This window comes from Cetorhinus maximus, chromosome 21 (genome assembly GCF_964194155.1).
Source record: "Cetorhinus maximus chromosome 21, sCetMax3.hap1.1, whole genome shotgun sequence".
Classification (NCBI taxonomy): domain Eukaryota; kingdom Metazoa; phylum Chordata; class Chondrichthyes; order Lamniformes; family Cetorhinidae; genus Cetorhinus; species Cetorhinus maximus.
In genome coordinates this window covers 95,976,062-95,993,424 of record NC_135899.1, presented here as the reverse complement: position 1 = coordinate 95,993,424, position 17,363 = coordinate 95,976,062, and the positions used below count along the sequence as shown (strand labels likewise).

The following is a 17,363-nucleotide window of genomic DNA, read 5'->3' as shown; positions in this document are numbered from 1 at the left end:
TTACTGATGTTAGGCTAACTGGTCTGTAATTCCCTGTTTTCTCCCTCCTTTTTTAAATAGTCTGGTTATATTTGCCACCTTCTAATCTGTCGGGACTGTTCCAGAATCTGCAGAATTTTGGAAGATGACAGCCAACTCATCCATTATTTTCATGGCCACCTCCTTTAGTACCCTGGGATGTAGATTCAGGCCCTGGGGATTTATCGGCTTTCAGCTCCATTAATTTCTTCACTAATTTTTTAGTAACACTAATTTTGTTCAATTCCTCCTTCTCACTAGGCCCTTGGTTCCCTAGCATTTCTGGGAAGTTATTTGTGTCTTCCTTTGTGAAAACAGAACTAAAGTAGCTGTTTATTGGCTCTGCCATTTCCTTGTTCTCTATTATAAATTCTCCCATTTCAGATTAAGGGACCTTCATTTGGCTTCACTAATCTTTTTCTTTTTACATACTGTTCGAAACTTTTACAGTCTACTTTTATGTTCCTTGTAAATCTACTCTCATATTCTATTCTTCCCCTCTTAATAAATCTCTTGGTCCTCTTTTTTGCTGAATTCTAAACTGCTCCCAATCCTCAGGCTTGCTACTTTTTGTAGCAACTTTGTATGACTCCTCTTTGGATCAAATACTATTCTTAATTTCTTTTGTTAGTCATCGTTGGGCCGCTTTTCCTGTTTTTGCTCCAGAAGGGAATGTATAACTGTTGCAATGCATGCATTCATTCCTTAAATATTTGCCATTGCCTATCCACCATCATGCCTTTTAATGAAGTTCCCCAATCTAGCCAACTCATGCCTCATACCTTCATAGTTTGCTTTGTTAAGATTTAGGACCCAAGTTTCAGATTGAACTACTTCACTTTCCATCCTAATGAAGAATTCTAACATGTTAAGGTCATTGTTCCCTGAAGGACCCCACACAACAAGATTATTAACCCCTTCTCATTGCACAATATCAAATCTAAGAAAGCCTGTTCCCTAGTTGGTTCCTCGAAGTACTAAAAACCATCTCGTACACACTCCAGGAATTCATCCATCACAGTATTATTGCTAATTTGGTTTGCTCGTGTCGATATACAAAGTCCCCCATGAATACTGTGTCACCCTTGTTAAATGCATCTCTAATTTCTTGTTTAATGCTGTCCCCTACCTTACCACTATAGTTTGGCAGCCTATAGACAACTCCCATTAATGTTTTTTGCCCCTTGTTGCTTCTTAGCTCCACCCAGACTGATTCTACATTTAGATTTTCTGCACCAATGTCCTTTCTCACTACTGCACTGATTTCATCCTAAACTAACAAGTCAACCCCACCACTTTTTCCTTTTTGCCTGTCCTCCCTAAATATCAAATACCCTTGGATATTCAGTTCCCAACCTTGGTCCCCCTTCAGCCATGCCACCATAATCACAATCATATCATATCTGTTAACATCTATTAGCGCTGTTAATTCATCTACCTTATTGCAAATGCTCCGTGTATTCAGATACAGTGCCTTTAAACTTGTCTTTTTAACATTTTTACACATCTTTTTTTATACTATGGCCCTACTTGCTGATAGCCTTTGGCCAGAATTTTGGTGTCAGCGTGCGGCAGCGGGCCACCCACGTAAAATGGCGGCTGCGGGCGGCAACTTCTGACCGGCCCGCCCGACATACAGAAAATTCTTCCCCACGTTTCCTCTGCCTTCCACTTTTGCTTTCGACTTTTCTGTCTTTCATTTCTATCTTTGTTTCCCTCTCTTGTGTCTCCCTGCTCAGGTTCCCAACCCCTGCTATTCTAGTTTAAACTCTCTCCCATAGTGTTAGCAAATACCCCTACAAGGATATTGGTCCCGGTCCTACTGGTGTGCAACCTGTCCAGCTTGTACAGGTCCCATCTTACCGAGAATCGGTCCCAATGCCTCAGGAATCTAGATGCCGCCCTCCTATGCCATCTCTCCAGCCACACATATGTCTGGCCTATTCTCCTGTTCCTGATCTCGCTAGCAGTAGCACTGGGAGTCATCCCAAGATTGCAACCTTTGAGGTCCTGCTTTTTAATTTATTTCCTAGCTCCCTAAATTCTGCTTTCAGGACCTCATCCCTCTTTTTACCTATGTCATTGGTACTGATGTGGACTGTGACCTCTGGTTGTTCACCCTCCCCTTCAGAATGCCCTGTAGCCGCTCAGTGACATCCTTGACCTTGGCACCATAGAAGCAGCATACCATCCTGGTGTCACGTCTGCAGCTGCAGAAATGTCTGTCTGTGCTCCCCATACAATAGAATCCCCTATCGCTATTGCTCTCCTGCACTTTTTTTTTCAACCCCACCACTGCTTCCGGGTAGCTGAGCCACTCGTGGTGCCACGGACTTGACTCTTGCTGCATTCCCCTGAGAAGCCATCTACCCCAGCAGTATCCAAAATGGCAAATCTGTTAGAGAGGGAGATGGACCCAGAGGACTCCTGCACTATCTAGTGCTTTTACTCTGTGTGGCAGTCACATATTCCCTTTCTGCCTGTGCACTCTTTACCTGCAGCATGACCACCTCACTGTACTTGCTATCCATGAAGATCTCAGCCTTGCAAATACTCCACAATAATTCCAGCCGCAGCCCCTGCTCGAAACATGGATTTCGAGTAGCTGCAGCTGGAAACACCCCCTACACTCATCATTGCCCTGGACACTGGAAGTGCCCCTGACTTCCCACATCGCACAGGAGGAGCATTCCACTTGGCCAAGCTTCCCTGCCGTGACTTACCCTTAAATTACTCCCTTTACTTTTACCTCCTCTAGTTTGAGGAAAGTTAAATATGTACTAGGGACCTTACTACTTATACTTTAAACACTAGTTAATCTAAACTAAAGAGCAATTTTTAGCTTAAAGACCGGACAGTAGAAATACTCACCCCTACTTACCAAGGCCACCTGGTCTTGGGCCTGGTTCCCCTCGCTCTTTAAGGCCACCCCTCCTCTTGCGTTATCAAATTCTTTTTTTAATATTCGTTCATGGGATGTGGGCATCGCTGGCTAGGCCAGCATTTATTGCCCATCCCAATTGCCCTTGTTCAGAGGGCATTTTAAGAGTCAACCACTTGATTGAGGATCTGGAATCACGTGTAAGCGAGACCAGGTCAGGACAGCAGATTTCCTTCCCTAAAAGACATTAGTGAACCAGTTGGGTTTTTACAACAATCGACAATGGTTTCATGGTCATCGTCAAGACTTTTAATTCCAGATATTGAATTCAAATTCAAATTCCACCAGCTGCAATGGTGAGATTCGAACCCTAGTCCTCAGACCATTTTACTGGGTCTCTGGATTAATAGTCCAGTGACAATACCACTATGCCACTGCCTCCCCAGTGACCAAAAGCAAAGGACCACCTCTTACCCTTCCTCCCCTAACTCCCTTATTCGCCTAACTCCCAGCACTATTCTAAGTTGCACTCAAGTGCTAAGTTGCACTAAGTCTCAGTAATGGCTACCATGTCATACCCAATTTGCACCTGCGGTTCATTCAATTTGTTCTTTATACAGATGCCCAGAGTATAAAGACTGCTCAATTGGGCCGCACACCCTAACCTACCTGTAGTAGCATGTTTGATGTAGTCTGCATGGGGTTTAATAAGGCTTTTAACAAAGTCCTACAATGACAGACAGCTCAGAAAATTAAAAGCTCATGTGATCCCTGGGAAAGTAGCAAGTTGGGTCCTTCCTGGGTCCATTAAATGGTGATATATTGGGAAACCCAAAGAGATCTGAGTGCCCTTGTACACCAGTCAATGAAAGTAAACAGGCAAGTGCAGCAAGCAATTAGGAAGACAAATGGTATGTTGGCCTTCATTGCAAGAGGATTTGAGTTCACAAGTAGGGATGTCTTACTGCAGCTATACAAGGCCTTGGTGAGACCACATCTGGAGTATTGCGTACAGTTTTGGTCTCCCTGTCTAAGAAAAGATATACTTATCATAGAGGGAGTGCAGTGAAGGTTCTCTGGGCTGACACTGGGGATGACAGGACTGGTATGAGGAGAGATTGGTTCAACTGGGCCTGTATTCACTAGAGTTTAGAAGAATGAGAGGGTATCTGATTGAAACGTATAAAATTCTAACAGGACTAGACAGACTGGATGCAGGGAGGATGTAAACCCTGGTTGGGGAGTCTAGAACCAGGGGCCACAGTCTCAGGATATGGGGCAGGCCATTTAGGACTGAAATGAGAAAAAATTTCTTCACTGAGGGGGTGGTCAACCTGTGGAATTCTCTACCACAGGAGGCTGTGGAGGCCGGGTCACTGAGTATATTCAAGGAAGAAATTGATAATTTTTTGGATATTAGGGGCATCAATGGGTATGGAGAGAAAGCACAAATATGGCGTTGAGCTAGAGGATCAGCCATGATCATATTGAATGGCAGAGCAGGCTCGAAGGGCCGAATGGCCTACTCCTAGTTTCTATGTTAAAATTGACTTGGTGGCAGGAAGCAAAGGGTAATGGTAAGGTGTTTTTGTGACGGTAAGGCTGTTTTCAGTGGGGCTCCACAGGGCTTAATACTGGGTCCCATGCTTTTCATGGTATAAATCAATAATTTGGACATGAATGTAGGGGACATGATTAAGCTTGCAGATAATATGAAAATTGACTGTGTGGCTGATAGTGAGAAAGTTTTGTTCATTCAGGGGATGTGGGCTTCGCTGGCTGGGCCAGCATTTATTGCCCATCCCTAGCTGCCCTTGAGAAGGTGGTGGTGAACTGCCTTCTTGAACTGCTGCAGTCCATTTGGCGTAGGTACACTCACAGTGCTGTTAGAAAGGGAGCTCCAGGATTTTGACCCAGCGACAGTGAAGGAATGGTGATATATTTCCAAGTGAGGATGGTGAATGACGTGAGAACTTTCAAGTGGTCGTGTTCCCATGTATCTGCTGCCCTTGTCCTTCTAGATGGTTGTAGACTACAAGATTGGTTAGGTGGGTCAAGAAGTGGCAAATGAAGTTAAGTCTGGAGAAGTATAATGTAATGCATCTGTTGAGGGCAAACAAGACAGGGGAATAAACAATAAGTGGTAGGATACTGAGAAGTGTAGAGGAACAGAGGGTCCTTGGAGTGGTGTCCAGAGATCCATAAAGGTAAATAAGGTGGTTAAGAATGCGTAAGGGCTATTTTCATTCATTGGCTGTGAGAACACTATTTAGACCACAGAGAACTGTGTACAGTTCTGGTCACAGCATTACCAATAGGATGTGATCACACTAGGGAGGGTACAAGGAGATTTATGAGGATGTGGCCAGGAATGGAGAATTTTATGAACAAAGAATGAGTAGGCTGGGTTTGTTTTCTTTGGAACAGAGAAGGCTGAGGGAAGATTTAATTGAGGGACCCTAATGTAATAAATAAGAAGGACCCACTTCTGTTAGCAGAGGGGTCAATAACTGGGGCATAGATTTAAAGTAATTGGTGGAAGGATTAGATGGGAGTCGAGGAGTAATCTTTTCACTGAGGTTGGTGGGGTCTTGAACTCACTACTTGAAAGGGTGATAGGGGCAGAAACCCTGATTGCTTTTAAAAAGCATTTGGATGTGCACTTGAGGTGCAGTAACCTACAGGACTATGGACCAAGAGCTGGAAGCTGAAATTAAGCTCGATAATTATTTTTTTGGCCAGCATGATGTTGGGACAAATGACCTCCATCCGTGCAGTCATTTTTTTCTGTTTGTAGTGCGCAAAGCCCTGTGCCTTCCCTCTCACTGCACCCCACCCCACCGCCCTCCATTTACTAGCTTAAAATCCTCGTGACTACTCTATTCATCCTTTCAGATTGGACCCAAGTACCTTCCTGGTTCAGGTGGAGCCAGTCCCAATGGTACAGTTCCTTCCTGTCTTAGTACTGGTGCCAGTGTCCAAAGAAATGGAATTCCTCTTTCCCACGCTGCACGTTCAGCCACATGTTCACCTCCCTAATCTGCTTATCCCTTTGCCAATTTCCATCTGGGTCAAGTAATCCAGAGATTATAACCCTTGGGGTCCTGTTCTTCAGTTTAGTTCCTGGCTCTTAATACTCTCCAAACAGGATCTCTTGCCAGCTCTTTCACATGGATCACAAGGACTGGATCCTCATCATCCCTTTCCAACATCCTTTCAAGAGATCCCTTAACCTGACACCAGATAGGCAACATAGCACTTGGGACTTTTAACCATTGGTACAAAGGATGCTATCTAACCGCCTAATTATAGAATTCCCTGCAACCACCACACTAATGTTCCCATACTCTCCTCCTGCTTCCTCGTTTGGACAGCCTACTGCTCCAAGGTGCCATAGTGCACATTCCAGCTGTCCTTCCAATACGTTTTATCCTTATTCTCACAAATAGCAAGTATGTTGTACCTGTTGAATAGGATCAATTTCTGTGAATCCCCATTCTCTATCTCACCTGGGTTCCCCTTACTCTGCACTCCAACCAACTCAATTCTGAACTTGCACCCCTCTACAAAGTGCAACTGAAAGCTGTAGCAACTGTCCCAATACTGCAGCTAACCACCCCTCCCCCCCCGTAAACCCCTCTTTGGAGTGCCTCCAAATTGCACTCCAGCTCAGTGACTCTGATCTGGATAGATTTGGTATTATGGCATCTACTGCAGATGTCCGAAAACTCCCACATACTGTAGCAGAGTCATTTAACCTGCTGTGCCATATCTTAGTCTAGATTATTTAAATCTACTTTTTAGTTTACAAGGTTTTCCTTAACTTGCATTAAAATACTGGGCAAAAAAATTAAATACCTTTTGCCTCAAGCTTAAAACGAACTACTAAAAATAATGGAGGCAAAAGAAACACCTCCTTTGCCCTCTGCACCAAATTCGTACTCTGTAAATTTATAGGGGAGATAGTGGCATAGTGGTGATGTCACTGGACCAGTAATCAAGAGGCCCAGGCTAATGCTGAGGGGACACTGGTTCAGATCCCACCATGACAGCTGGTGGAATTTAAATTCAATTAATAAAATCTGCAATTAAAAGCTAGTCTCAGTAATAGTGACCACGAAACCATTGTCAATTGTTGTAAAAGCCCATCTGGTTCACTCATGCTCTTCAAGGAAGGAAGTCTGCTGGCCTACATGTGACAATGTGGTTGACTCTTAACTGTCTTTTGAAATGGCCTATCAAGCCACTCGGTTCAAGGGTAATTAGAGATGGGTAACAAATGCTGGCCTTGCCAGGAGCGCCTTCAACCCATGAAAGAATAAAATTTTAAAAATGACCAACTTTTGCACTCTACTTTGTGTCTGTTCTGTGCAAACACCTTTCTGCTTAGTTACCACCTCCTCCTATCCACTTGGACATCCAACAAGTGAGAATCTAATCATCGCCCCTTGACGTTAAATGGCATTGCCATCATTGAATCCCCCACTATCAACATCCTGGGGCAGAGGGGGTTACCATTGACCAGAAACTGAACTGGACTAGCCATTTAAATACGTGGCTACAAGAACAGGTCAAAGGTTAGGAATCCTGCGGCGAGTAACTCACCTCCTAACTCCCCAAAGCCTGTCCACCATCTACAAGGTACAAGTCAGGAGTGTGATGGAATACTCTCCGCTTGCCTGGATGAACACAGCTCCAACACTGAAGGAGCTTGATACCATCCAGGACAGAGCAACCCACTTGCTCGGCACCCCTTCCACAAATATTCACTCCCTCCACCACCAACGCACAGTGGTAGCAGTGTGTACCATCTACAAGATGCACTTCAGCACCTCCAAACCCACGACTGCTACCATCTAGAAGGACAAGGGCAGCAGATACATGGGAACACCACCACCTGGAAGTTCCCCTCCAAGTCACTCACCATCCTGACTTGGAAATATATCGACGTTCCTTCACTGTTGCTGGGTCAAAAGCCTGGAACTCCCTCCCTAACAGCACTGTGGGTGTACCTACACCACAGGGACTACAGTGGTTCAAGAAGGCAGCTCACCACCACTTTCGCAAGGGCAATTAGGGATGAGAAATAAATGTCAGTCTAGCCAACGACACCCACATCATGTAAACTAATATATAAAAAAAAATCCTGCTCCATGGTGCTAAAGTCAGAATTCCAGCTGTCCTTTTAAGTGTCTTTATTTCCCATTTGGATACCACACTTTCCTATGAGGTATGCCTGAGGCCTGGACCAAACTATCCAGATACAACTTCCCTCCTTTATGTGTCAGAGTGTCTCCAACTTGCACTCTGGCTCAGTGACTCTGTGTCAGACAGATTAGAAATGGTGACATCTACTGCACAAAGGTGTGATGCTGTTGTGAGTATGACTGTCAGCTTGTTCCTTGACTAGTCTGTGGGACAGCTTTGTCAATTTTGGCATAAGTCCCTGGATGTTGTTGAAGATTTCAGGTGCTGGAGAAAAAGTTTAAAAAGTAGAACTTCAGTAATAGTGTCTCAATTACTCCCAGTGCCGCATGGTAGTGAGTAGAAATAGTAAGATCAGAAGGAATGATGTTTTGCTTGAGGCAAGACTTCAGGTTTTTGAAGCATAAGGTTCAGTTACATAAGAACGTAAATAAGAGTAGGAGTAGACCACTTGGCCCCTTGAGCCTGCTCTGCCAATCAGTAAGGTCATGGTGATCTGGCTATGGCCTTGACTCCACTTTCCTGCCTGTCCCCCCTCCATAAACTTTTGAGTGCCTTTGTGGTGATTGTTGCTTTAAGGCCAGCCTTACTGAGTAAGGATCAAGCAATCAGAACAGCCAATCAACACCAAGTGTGGGGAAACTTATAAGGGACGGAGTTTTCCTAGTCTAGGGTATGTATTGTAGCCTTGCTGGAGGCCTGCAGCTTATCCAGCAGCTCTGTAAATAAAATTTGTTTTTCAACCAAAGAAGCCCCTCGGTAATACATCTCTACACCTGGTGATGAGGATAAATGATCCTGGCGCTGCCCCTCACCCTACAACTGTGAGTATCTCGTTTTGAAGAAGGGAATAAATATATACTCACCAGGATGCCCCTCTTGGGGAGCATCGATCTATTTGACTTATACACGGAGGATTGGACTCAATACATCGAGCACCCCGGGTTTTATTTCCAGGCCAATGCAATAGGGGAGCAGGCAAAGCGCAAAGCAATTATCTTGAGCATCTGTGGGAGTGAAACACACAACCTTATTCACAATCCCAGCCCCAAGTGCGCATGACTCCAAATCATTCAGTGAGCTCGTGGATTTAGTGAAGGGCCATTTTCAGCCCAAACCATCAGTCATTGTGCAAAGATTCAAATTTAATACGGGGGTGAAGGCCCCAGGCGACTCGATCGCGACTTATATTGCTAAGTTGAAGCAATTGTCAGTGTGTTGTGATTTCGGAGTGACCTTGAATGACATGATATGGGATCGGTTAGTTTGTGGCATGCGCAACAACGCAGCGTCGATGGCTGGCAGGTCGATATCAATTTTAAACGAGCAATGGAGATAGCGCTGGCCATGGAAAGTGTTGAAAAAGATTTGCAGGAGCTACAGAGCTTGCAAAATGGCGCCATTTACCAGCTAGAGTGGGAACCTGCAGCCAGGTATGGCACCAAAACCGCAGAAGCAACCGCGAAGCAGAAATCATCCCCAATCACGCAGAAATCAAAAAAATATGCCAGAGACGATCGGACAGCGACCCTGAAATTGAAATGTTACCAATGTGGGGGTAACCACACACCTGAAACAAGTAGATTTAAGGAGGCCAAGTGCTATACTGTCATAAAAGAGGACACTTGATAAATCCGTGCAGAGCTAAGTCCAGACAGCCAAGTAACCAGCCAGCAAAGATATTAGTACATAATGTGAAAGAGCCTGAAATAACTGATTCTGACATTCACTCTCTTTTTAATCTTAAAGCAGTCAAGGCAGACCCTATCACTGTCACACTCCACGTAATCGGGAAGCCTTTAGTTATGGAGGTGGATACAGGGACATCAGCCACAGTGATGGGTGAGCGCACATCTCAGTACCTGAGAGAAAGTCCCCCACCCTTAAGCCTGGAGAGAACTTCTACCCAGTTGAAGACTTACACGGGAGAAGCCATAGAAGGAAGAGGCACTGCCATGGTACCTGTGAGCTACGGGCAGCAGTCAGCCCAGCTCCCAGTAATAATAGAGACTAGGGAAGGACCAAGCCTTCTGGGCCGTGGTTATCTAAAAGAAATCAAGTTAAATTGGTGCGAGATTTTTCAAGTGCGGGCAGGAGGACTGCTAGAATGGTTTTTAAAAAAAATACAACAGCGTCTTTTGCAACAAATTAGGAAAAATTATTCTCATGAATTGTTCTGATGAAGGGTCATACGGGCTCGAAACGTCAACTGTATCCCTCTCTGCAGATGCTGTCAGACTTGCTGAGTTTTTCCAGGTATTTTTTGTTCTAGGAAAAATAAAAGGCTTGCAGGCCCAAGATTTATGTTGATCCAGAGGCAACTCCCCGATTTTCTTTTAAGGCAAGACCAGTATCGTATGCCTTAAGAGAAAAAGTGGAAGTTAAACAGGTTGAAGGAGCTAGGCATCATACAGCCGGTTCAATTTTCGGAATGGGCAGCACCTATCATCCCCGTACTGAAACCGGATAAGCCTGTCCGCATTTGCAGCGGTTATAAGCTAACAGTTAATTGGGCCAACAAGTTGGATAAAATCCAATTCCAAGAATTGAAGACTTGTATGCAAAACTGGCAAGAGGTCAATCCTACACCAAATTAGATATGAGCCACGTGTACCAGCAAGTCGAGTTAGATAACACATCCCAGGGGTATGTCACAATAAACACACACACAGGCCAAAGGCCTATTCCAGTATAGGCCCCTGCCTTTTGGTGTGTCTTTGGCATGTGCAATATTTCAAAGGACAATGGAGGGTTTGCCACAGGGATTACCACGGGTTGCAGTATACCTTGACGATATCCGCATAGCTGGATCAACAGAGGCCGAGCATTTAGAAAATTTAGAGGAGGTATTAAAAAGATTTCTGGAAACCAGAGTCTGCCTAAAAAATGAGAAATGCACTTTCCAAGCCACCGAGGTTACCTATCTGGGGCATCGTGTAGACGCACAAGGATTACACCCTGTGGAAGATGAGGTTAAGGCGATAAAGGAAACTACTTCCTCCGCAAATATCACCGAACTCAAATCGTTTTTAGGGATGGTAAACTACTATGGGTGATTTTTATCCAGCTTATTGACTGTGCTGGCCCCCTTGCACATACTACTGAAGAAATACCATCGTTAGTCCTGGAAGACTCCACAGGAGGCAGCCTTCAACAGAGTAAAACAACTGCTACAATCCTCAACCTTTTTAATGCACTTCGACCCATCTAAAGAATTGATATTGACCTGCTATACCCCTCCATATGGTATTGGTGCTGTATAGTCCCATGAAATGGTGCCAGCTCTGAGAGGCCAATAGGTTACATATCAAGAACCCTCTCAGTGGCCGAGAAAGGTCATTCGCAGATCGAGAAGGAAGATACTGTCAGTAGTCTTCCAAGTTTAAAAAAGAAATTCCGCCAGTACATATATGGCAGGCGCTTTGTCTCCGATCATAAACCGCTTTTGGGCCTTTTCAAAGAAGACAAGGCTATCCCGCCGATGGCCTCAAAGAATTCAGCGATGGGCATTAATTCTGTCTGCCTACGAATACACTTTCAAGCACCGACCTGGGATACACATAGCAAATGCGGACGCCCATAGCCGCCTACCCTTTCAAGAAAGCATCTCATGTACTCCTGTTCCCCAGGAAATCGTCCTTGCAATGAATTTTTTAGACATATCGCCCGTCTGCACGAAGCAGATCAGGAACTGGACCAATCTAGATCAGCTTCTGTCCAAAGTGAGAGACCAGATACTTACAGGATGGTTAAATGAGTCAATCTCTGAGGAAATGAAACCATATTTTACCCGCAAATACAAATGGAGTTGTCAGGATGGCATCATACTCTGAGGAGCAAGAGGAGTTGTTCCTGTATCAGGCAGGGAACTGGTCCTAACTGAACTACACAGTGCCCATCTTGGCATTTCTAAAATGAAAATGCTGGCCAGGAGTTACATGTGGTGGCCTGGTATAGATGCAGATATCGAGAAGTTAATCAAGCACCGTCAACAATGCCAACTGCAACAAAAGGGTAAAATGGAAAAGACTGACCAAACAAACTGTATCAGGACAATACAACAGGAATTTACATAGTGTCTTTAACATAATAAAACATCTCAAGGTGCTTCACTGGAACATTATAAAACAAAATGACACCGAGTCACATCGGTGATATTAGGTCACATGACCAAAAGCTTGTTCAAAGAGGTAGGTTTTAAAGAGTGTCTTTTGAGGAGGAAAGCAGGGTAAAGAGGTGGAAGAGGTGTAGGGAGAGAATGCCAGAATTTGGGGCAAAAGCAACTCAAGGTATTGCCATCAATGGCGGAGCAGTTATAATTGGGAATGTACAGAGGCCAGAATTAGAGGAGTGCGGGTCTGGAGGAGATTAGAGATAGAGAGGGCCAAGGCCATTGAAGGATTTGAAAAGAACGGTGAGAATTTCAAAATCAAATATGCTTGACGAGGAACAAAGGTCAGTGAGCGCAGGGGTGATAGGTGAATGGGACCTGGCACGAGTAAAACAGAGTTTTAGATGATCTCAAGCTTACAGAGGGTAGAATGTGGGAGACCAGCCAAGAATGCATTGGAATAGTGAGTTGGAGGTAGCCGAGGCATGAAGGAGGGTTTCAGCAGCAGATGAGCTGAGATTTTGTTATTCATTTGGATGTGGGTGTCACTGGCTAGGCCAGCAATTATTGCCCATCCCTAATTGTCCAGGTTCAGAAGGCATTTAAGAGTCAACCTCATTGCTGTGGGTCTCGAGTCACGTGTAGACCAGACCAAGTCAGGTTGGAAGGTTTCCTTCCCTAAAGGGCATTAGTAAACCAGATGGGTTTTTAACAACAATTGGCAATGGTTTTGGGGGTCATCATCAGACTTGTAATTCCAGATTTTTATTGAATTCAAATTTCTTCATCTGCCATGGTGGGATTCGAACTCGGGTCTCTGGAATACTAGTCCAGTGCCACTATGCAACCGCCTCCCCCAGTGGGCTAAGTCAGGCTTTGTTACAAAGGTGGAAATAGGCAGTCTCGGTGATGGTGTGAATAAGAAGTTGGAAACTAGCTCGGGGTCAAATGTGATACCAAGGCTGTGAACAGACTTATGTAATCTCAGAATTTGCCAGGTAAAGCAATGGAGTTGCGTAGCTGGAGAGCAGAGTATGGAATGGGATGGAAAATAATGGTTTAATTGGACAAAATTTCTGCACATCCAGTACTGAGTGTTGGATAAAAGCAGTCTGATAATTTAGCAACAGTGGAGAAGTCGAGAGAGATGGTGGTTGAGATGGAACTGTCAGCATACATACGAAAACTAACTGTGTTTTCAGATGATATCGCTGAGGGACAGTGTATAGATGAGAAATAGAAGGTAGCCGTGGATAGATTCTTGGGGACAGCAGAGTAAACGGTTTGGGGGCAGGAAGAAAAGCCATTGCAAGTGATATTCTGGTTATGATTAAATAGGTAATAATGGTTGAGAGCATTCCCATCCTGCTGACCAACACTGGATAGGCATTGGAAGAAGATGGAGTAGTTAGCTTGGTCAAAGGCTGCACGAGGGGTCAAGAAGGATGAGGTGGGAAAGTTTACCTTTGTTGTGGTCACATAGGATGTTATTTGTGACTTCGATAAGAGTGACCTTTAAGGAGGAGATGTTTCAGGTATAGACTAGGTCCATTCCAATAAGGGTGAAAGGTAGGGTAACCAAAGGCAGGCCTCTGGATGATGAGGGAAATAGAGAATACAATGAAACAAATAAAAGGGTAAAAGATACATGTCAGGTGAATTCTTCAAGTGAGAACTAGGCCAAAGTTGATGTGAAGAGGAAAATAAGACTGCCAAAGGGAGAATATGAAAATGGAATGACAATTGACGTAAAAAGGAACTCGAAAATCGTCCATTGGCATGCAGGTAGTAAGAGGTGGGATTGTTCCTTTTAGTGACATGGGATGGTGATATGTGCTTAGACGTGCAGGGTAGGGCTAGAGTATTTAATGGGTATGCCAAATTGTGTAAGAATAGCAGATTTCTTTTTCTAAAGGACATTAGTTAATGAACTGCATGTACCTGTATAAACACAGCAAGGTCACACAAATAACAATGAAATAAAATACCAGCTTTTGAAAAAAATGTTTGAGGTCGAACGCTGGTCAGGACTTGATGTATTACCTCACACAATCACATTTTGGGAGGAGTAAACAGGAATGGCAGTATATATACTCAGTGGAAAGGGTGTGGATGAACAAGGAACACTTCAAAAGCATCATTCCTTCTAATTGAGTGCAGGAAAGATAGAACCATGAAGGCTAGTAGCGTTTTGGATTTTAAAAGTTGGGGCATAAAGTAATTAATTTGTACAAAACATTAGTTAGGCTGTAGGTAGAGCACTCTGTGCTGTAGCTTTGGGTATAGTGTAGATTTACCAGAATGATGCTATGCATGAGAAACTATAGTAATGAAGAGAACATTTATTAAGGTTTATTTTTAATGGAACAGTGAACGCCTAGTAAAGTGTTACAAAACTATGAAGAGTTTTGAAATAGAATGGGGAATAACTTATGTTGAAGTCATATTATTGAAAGTGCACAACAGGGCATGAATGCAGTAAACATTTGTGAAAGACAAGATTCAGCAATTAATGGTTTATGGAGCCTTTTCATGCTGTGTACAGTATTAGTCTCCTTATTTAAAGAGGGGTCTAAATACGTTGAAGAAGGTTTACTAGACTCATACGTGGAATGGCAGGTGTCCTTTGAGGAAAGGTTAGACTTGTATCCACTGGAGTTTAGAAGAGTAAGAGGCGACTTGATTGAAACAAATAAGATCCTGAGGGGTCTTGACAATGTCGATGTGCAGAGGATGTTTCCTCTTGTGGGAGAATCTAGTACTAGAGGCCACTGTTTAAAAATAAGGGTCACCCATTTAGGACAGAGATTAGGAGAATTTTTTTCTCTGAGAATTGAGAGTCTTTGGAACTCTTCCTCAAAAGGAAGTGGAAGCAGAGTCTTTGCATATTTTTTAAAGCAGTGGCAGATAGATTCTTGATAAGTAGGGGGATGAAAGTTATTTGGGCTAAGCGGGAACATGGAGTTGAGATTACAGTCTGATCAGCCATGATCTCATTGAATGACGGAGCAGGCTTGAAGGGTCGAATGGCCTACTATGTGTGCCAGGATGCACTAGAATGCCAGAGAAAGATTTGCTGAAATCGGTTCCTTCAAAAGTATGAGAAAAAGTATCAATGTTAAAGGGGGGAAAATGGTAATTCAGTGTTCTATGTTTCATTTTCATCCATTTTTATTCCTTCCCCCTCCATCTTTTCATCTTCACTCTTCCTTCAAGCGAGAAATTCCAAGGCACATTACACAGGTGCTAGCAATCCTTTAAAAATTGGCATTGGTGACTTTTCATGTAAACCTTGATCATCCTATTTGTGTCCCTATTGTAGAATAGACAATCCACATTTAATTTCAGATATCCAGTATGAACAATGGCACATGTGCAAGTTTCTGGATGGTGGCCAATTCCGGTAGTGCCATATTTCAGCAATCAAGCTGGAGAGAAAAAACTGGAACAAAAATTTATCAGCTCCATGTTGTGACTATGTTGGTTAGCATTGTGGCTATAAGTTACCATTGACATCTTTGTGTAACGTGATGGCCACCAGTGTGGCAACTTCATATTTGAAGAAGTCACAATATATTGCTTAAGCTCATTTTACTGGAATGAAGGTCTTAAGGTTCCTTAGGAGCCCTTCTTGGCCAAACAGAATATGACCTTTGCCTGATTTTGCTGCTGATTTCACTATCTATAATCAGACTATTTCCTTTCATGCATAAAAGAGGTGTTAGAGGAGGATAATTCATTTTAACAATCTCTGTTAAAGGATGAGTGAAAGACACCTAAAGCTAAACAGTTTAGAGTGTGGAGGAAGTAGAATTGCAAAGCAAAACATATCAGGATTGATTATGAATTCAGTTGATTTTTCTCTCAATTTAGGCACTTAATTTAATTTGAAATAGAACACTAAAATTAATAAATGCTTGATGAATTTTGACAATGAGATGTCAACTCCCAACCAGACTTGCTTTGGAATGAAGTGATTATACAATGTGAATATAATGCTGGAGGCCCCAATGTATGGTCCACCACCATAACATCTATAGAAATTTTCTGTTAATTATACTGCGGAATTTCTTTGCATATCTATCTTTTTTTTTTAAAGGTATCTTGTAAACTTGGGTTGTATTAAGCCATTGTGTGACCTACTGACCGTAATGGACTCAAAAATAGTTCAAGTTGCCCTAAATGGGCTGGAAAATATTTTAAGGCTTGGAGAGCAGGATGCCAAACAGAATGGAACTGGGATTAATCCATACTGTAGCCTTATTGAAGAAGCTTATGGTAGGAAAAGTGCTAAAAAAAATTGATTGTTTTGTAAAATTCAAACAATATTTATAAGAGATCTAAAATAATTTTGTCCCATCCCATCATCACAGGTCTCGATAAAATTGAATTTTTGCAGAGCCATGAGAATCAGGAAATCTATCAGAAGGCCTTTGATCTCATTGAGCATTACTTTGGCGTGGAGGAAGAGGACAGTAGTATTGCTCCACAAGCGGATGAAACTGCACAGCAATTCCTCTTTCAGCAGCAGGAGGCCCCTATGGAGGGCTTCCAATTGTAAAGTGTGCAAGAAATAACAAACAAACACCATACCCCATCCTCACTGACCCATCCAACCATGCACGTTTAGTTGAAAAGAGTGACAGGAAACTTCTTTTCAAACATTTTTTTCCTGAAGGAAAAATTCATTTAGTACAAAAAGTTGTGTTCTTTTAATTTTGAGTGGTAGAGTTGTAGGGTAACTGTTGCACTTTCCCTTTATGTTTGATTAATGTTGCATTGGAACACAATATTTTTTTCAGTTTGTGCACCATGGTGCATCTGTAAAAGGCAATTCTCCCAGAAATAAAGCTAGAGAAACTTAATTCTGATAGATTGAAATATTCAAGAAATGCTTGCAATTTATTTTTCCACAGCAGTGACAAATTTTAAGGTGGAAAGTTTGAGTTAGCAGTCAATTGATGTAACTAAAATCCTTAAAAAGATTGCTTATGTAGATAACTGAGGCAGCGCTCTAGGCATATTGCCATTTATGAATGACTGCTATACCTTATTCAGGTAAACTTACCATTTGAACAATTAAATGGTAAAATATACAGGTGTTGGAAAGAATTGTCTTTTGGATGGATTTTTATGTGGATTTTTTTG

At 43.0% G+C, this 17,363-nt stretch overlaps 1 protein-coding gene across 2 annotated transcripts in view; it reads left to right on the top strand.

Annotated features, from left to right (window-relative positions):
* Positions 1–17,107, top strand: part of LOC144696159 (importin subunit alpha-7) — a 79,860-nt gene extending 62,753 nt beyond the window's left edge. For both annotated transcript variants that reach the window (XM_078567519.1, XM_078567518.1), the window contains 2 exons: positions 16,315–16,493; positions 16,589–17,107. In XM_078567519.1, coding sequence (XP_078423645.1) covers positions 16,315–16,493; positions 16,589–16,776 — 367 coding nt within the window. In that variant the 3' untranslated portion in view covers positions 16,777–17,107. The remainder of the gene's footprint in view (positions 1–16,314; positions 16,494–16,588) is intronic.
* The last annotated feature ends 256 nt before the right edge of the window (positions 17,108–17,363 follow it).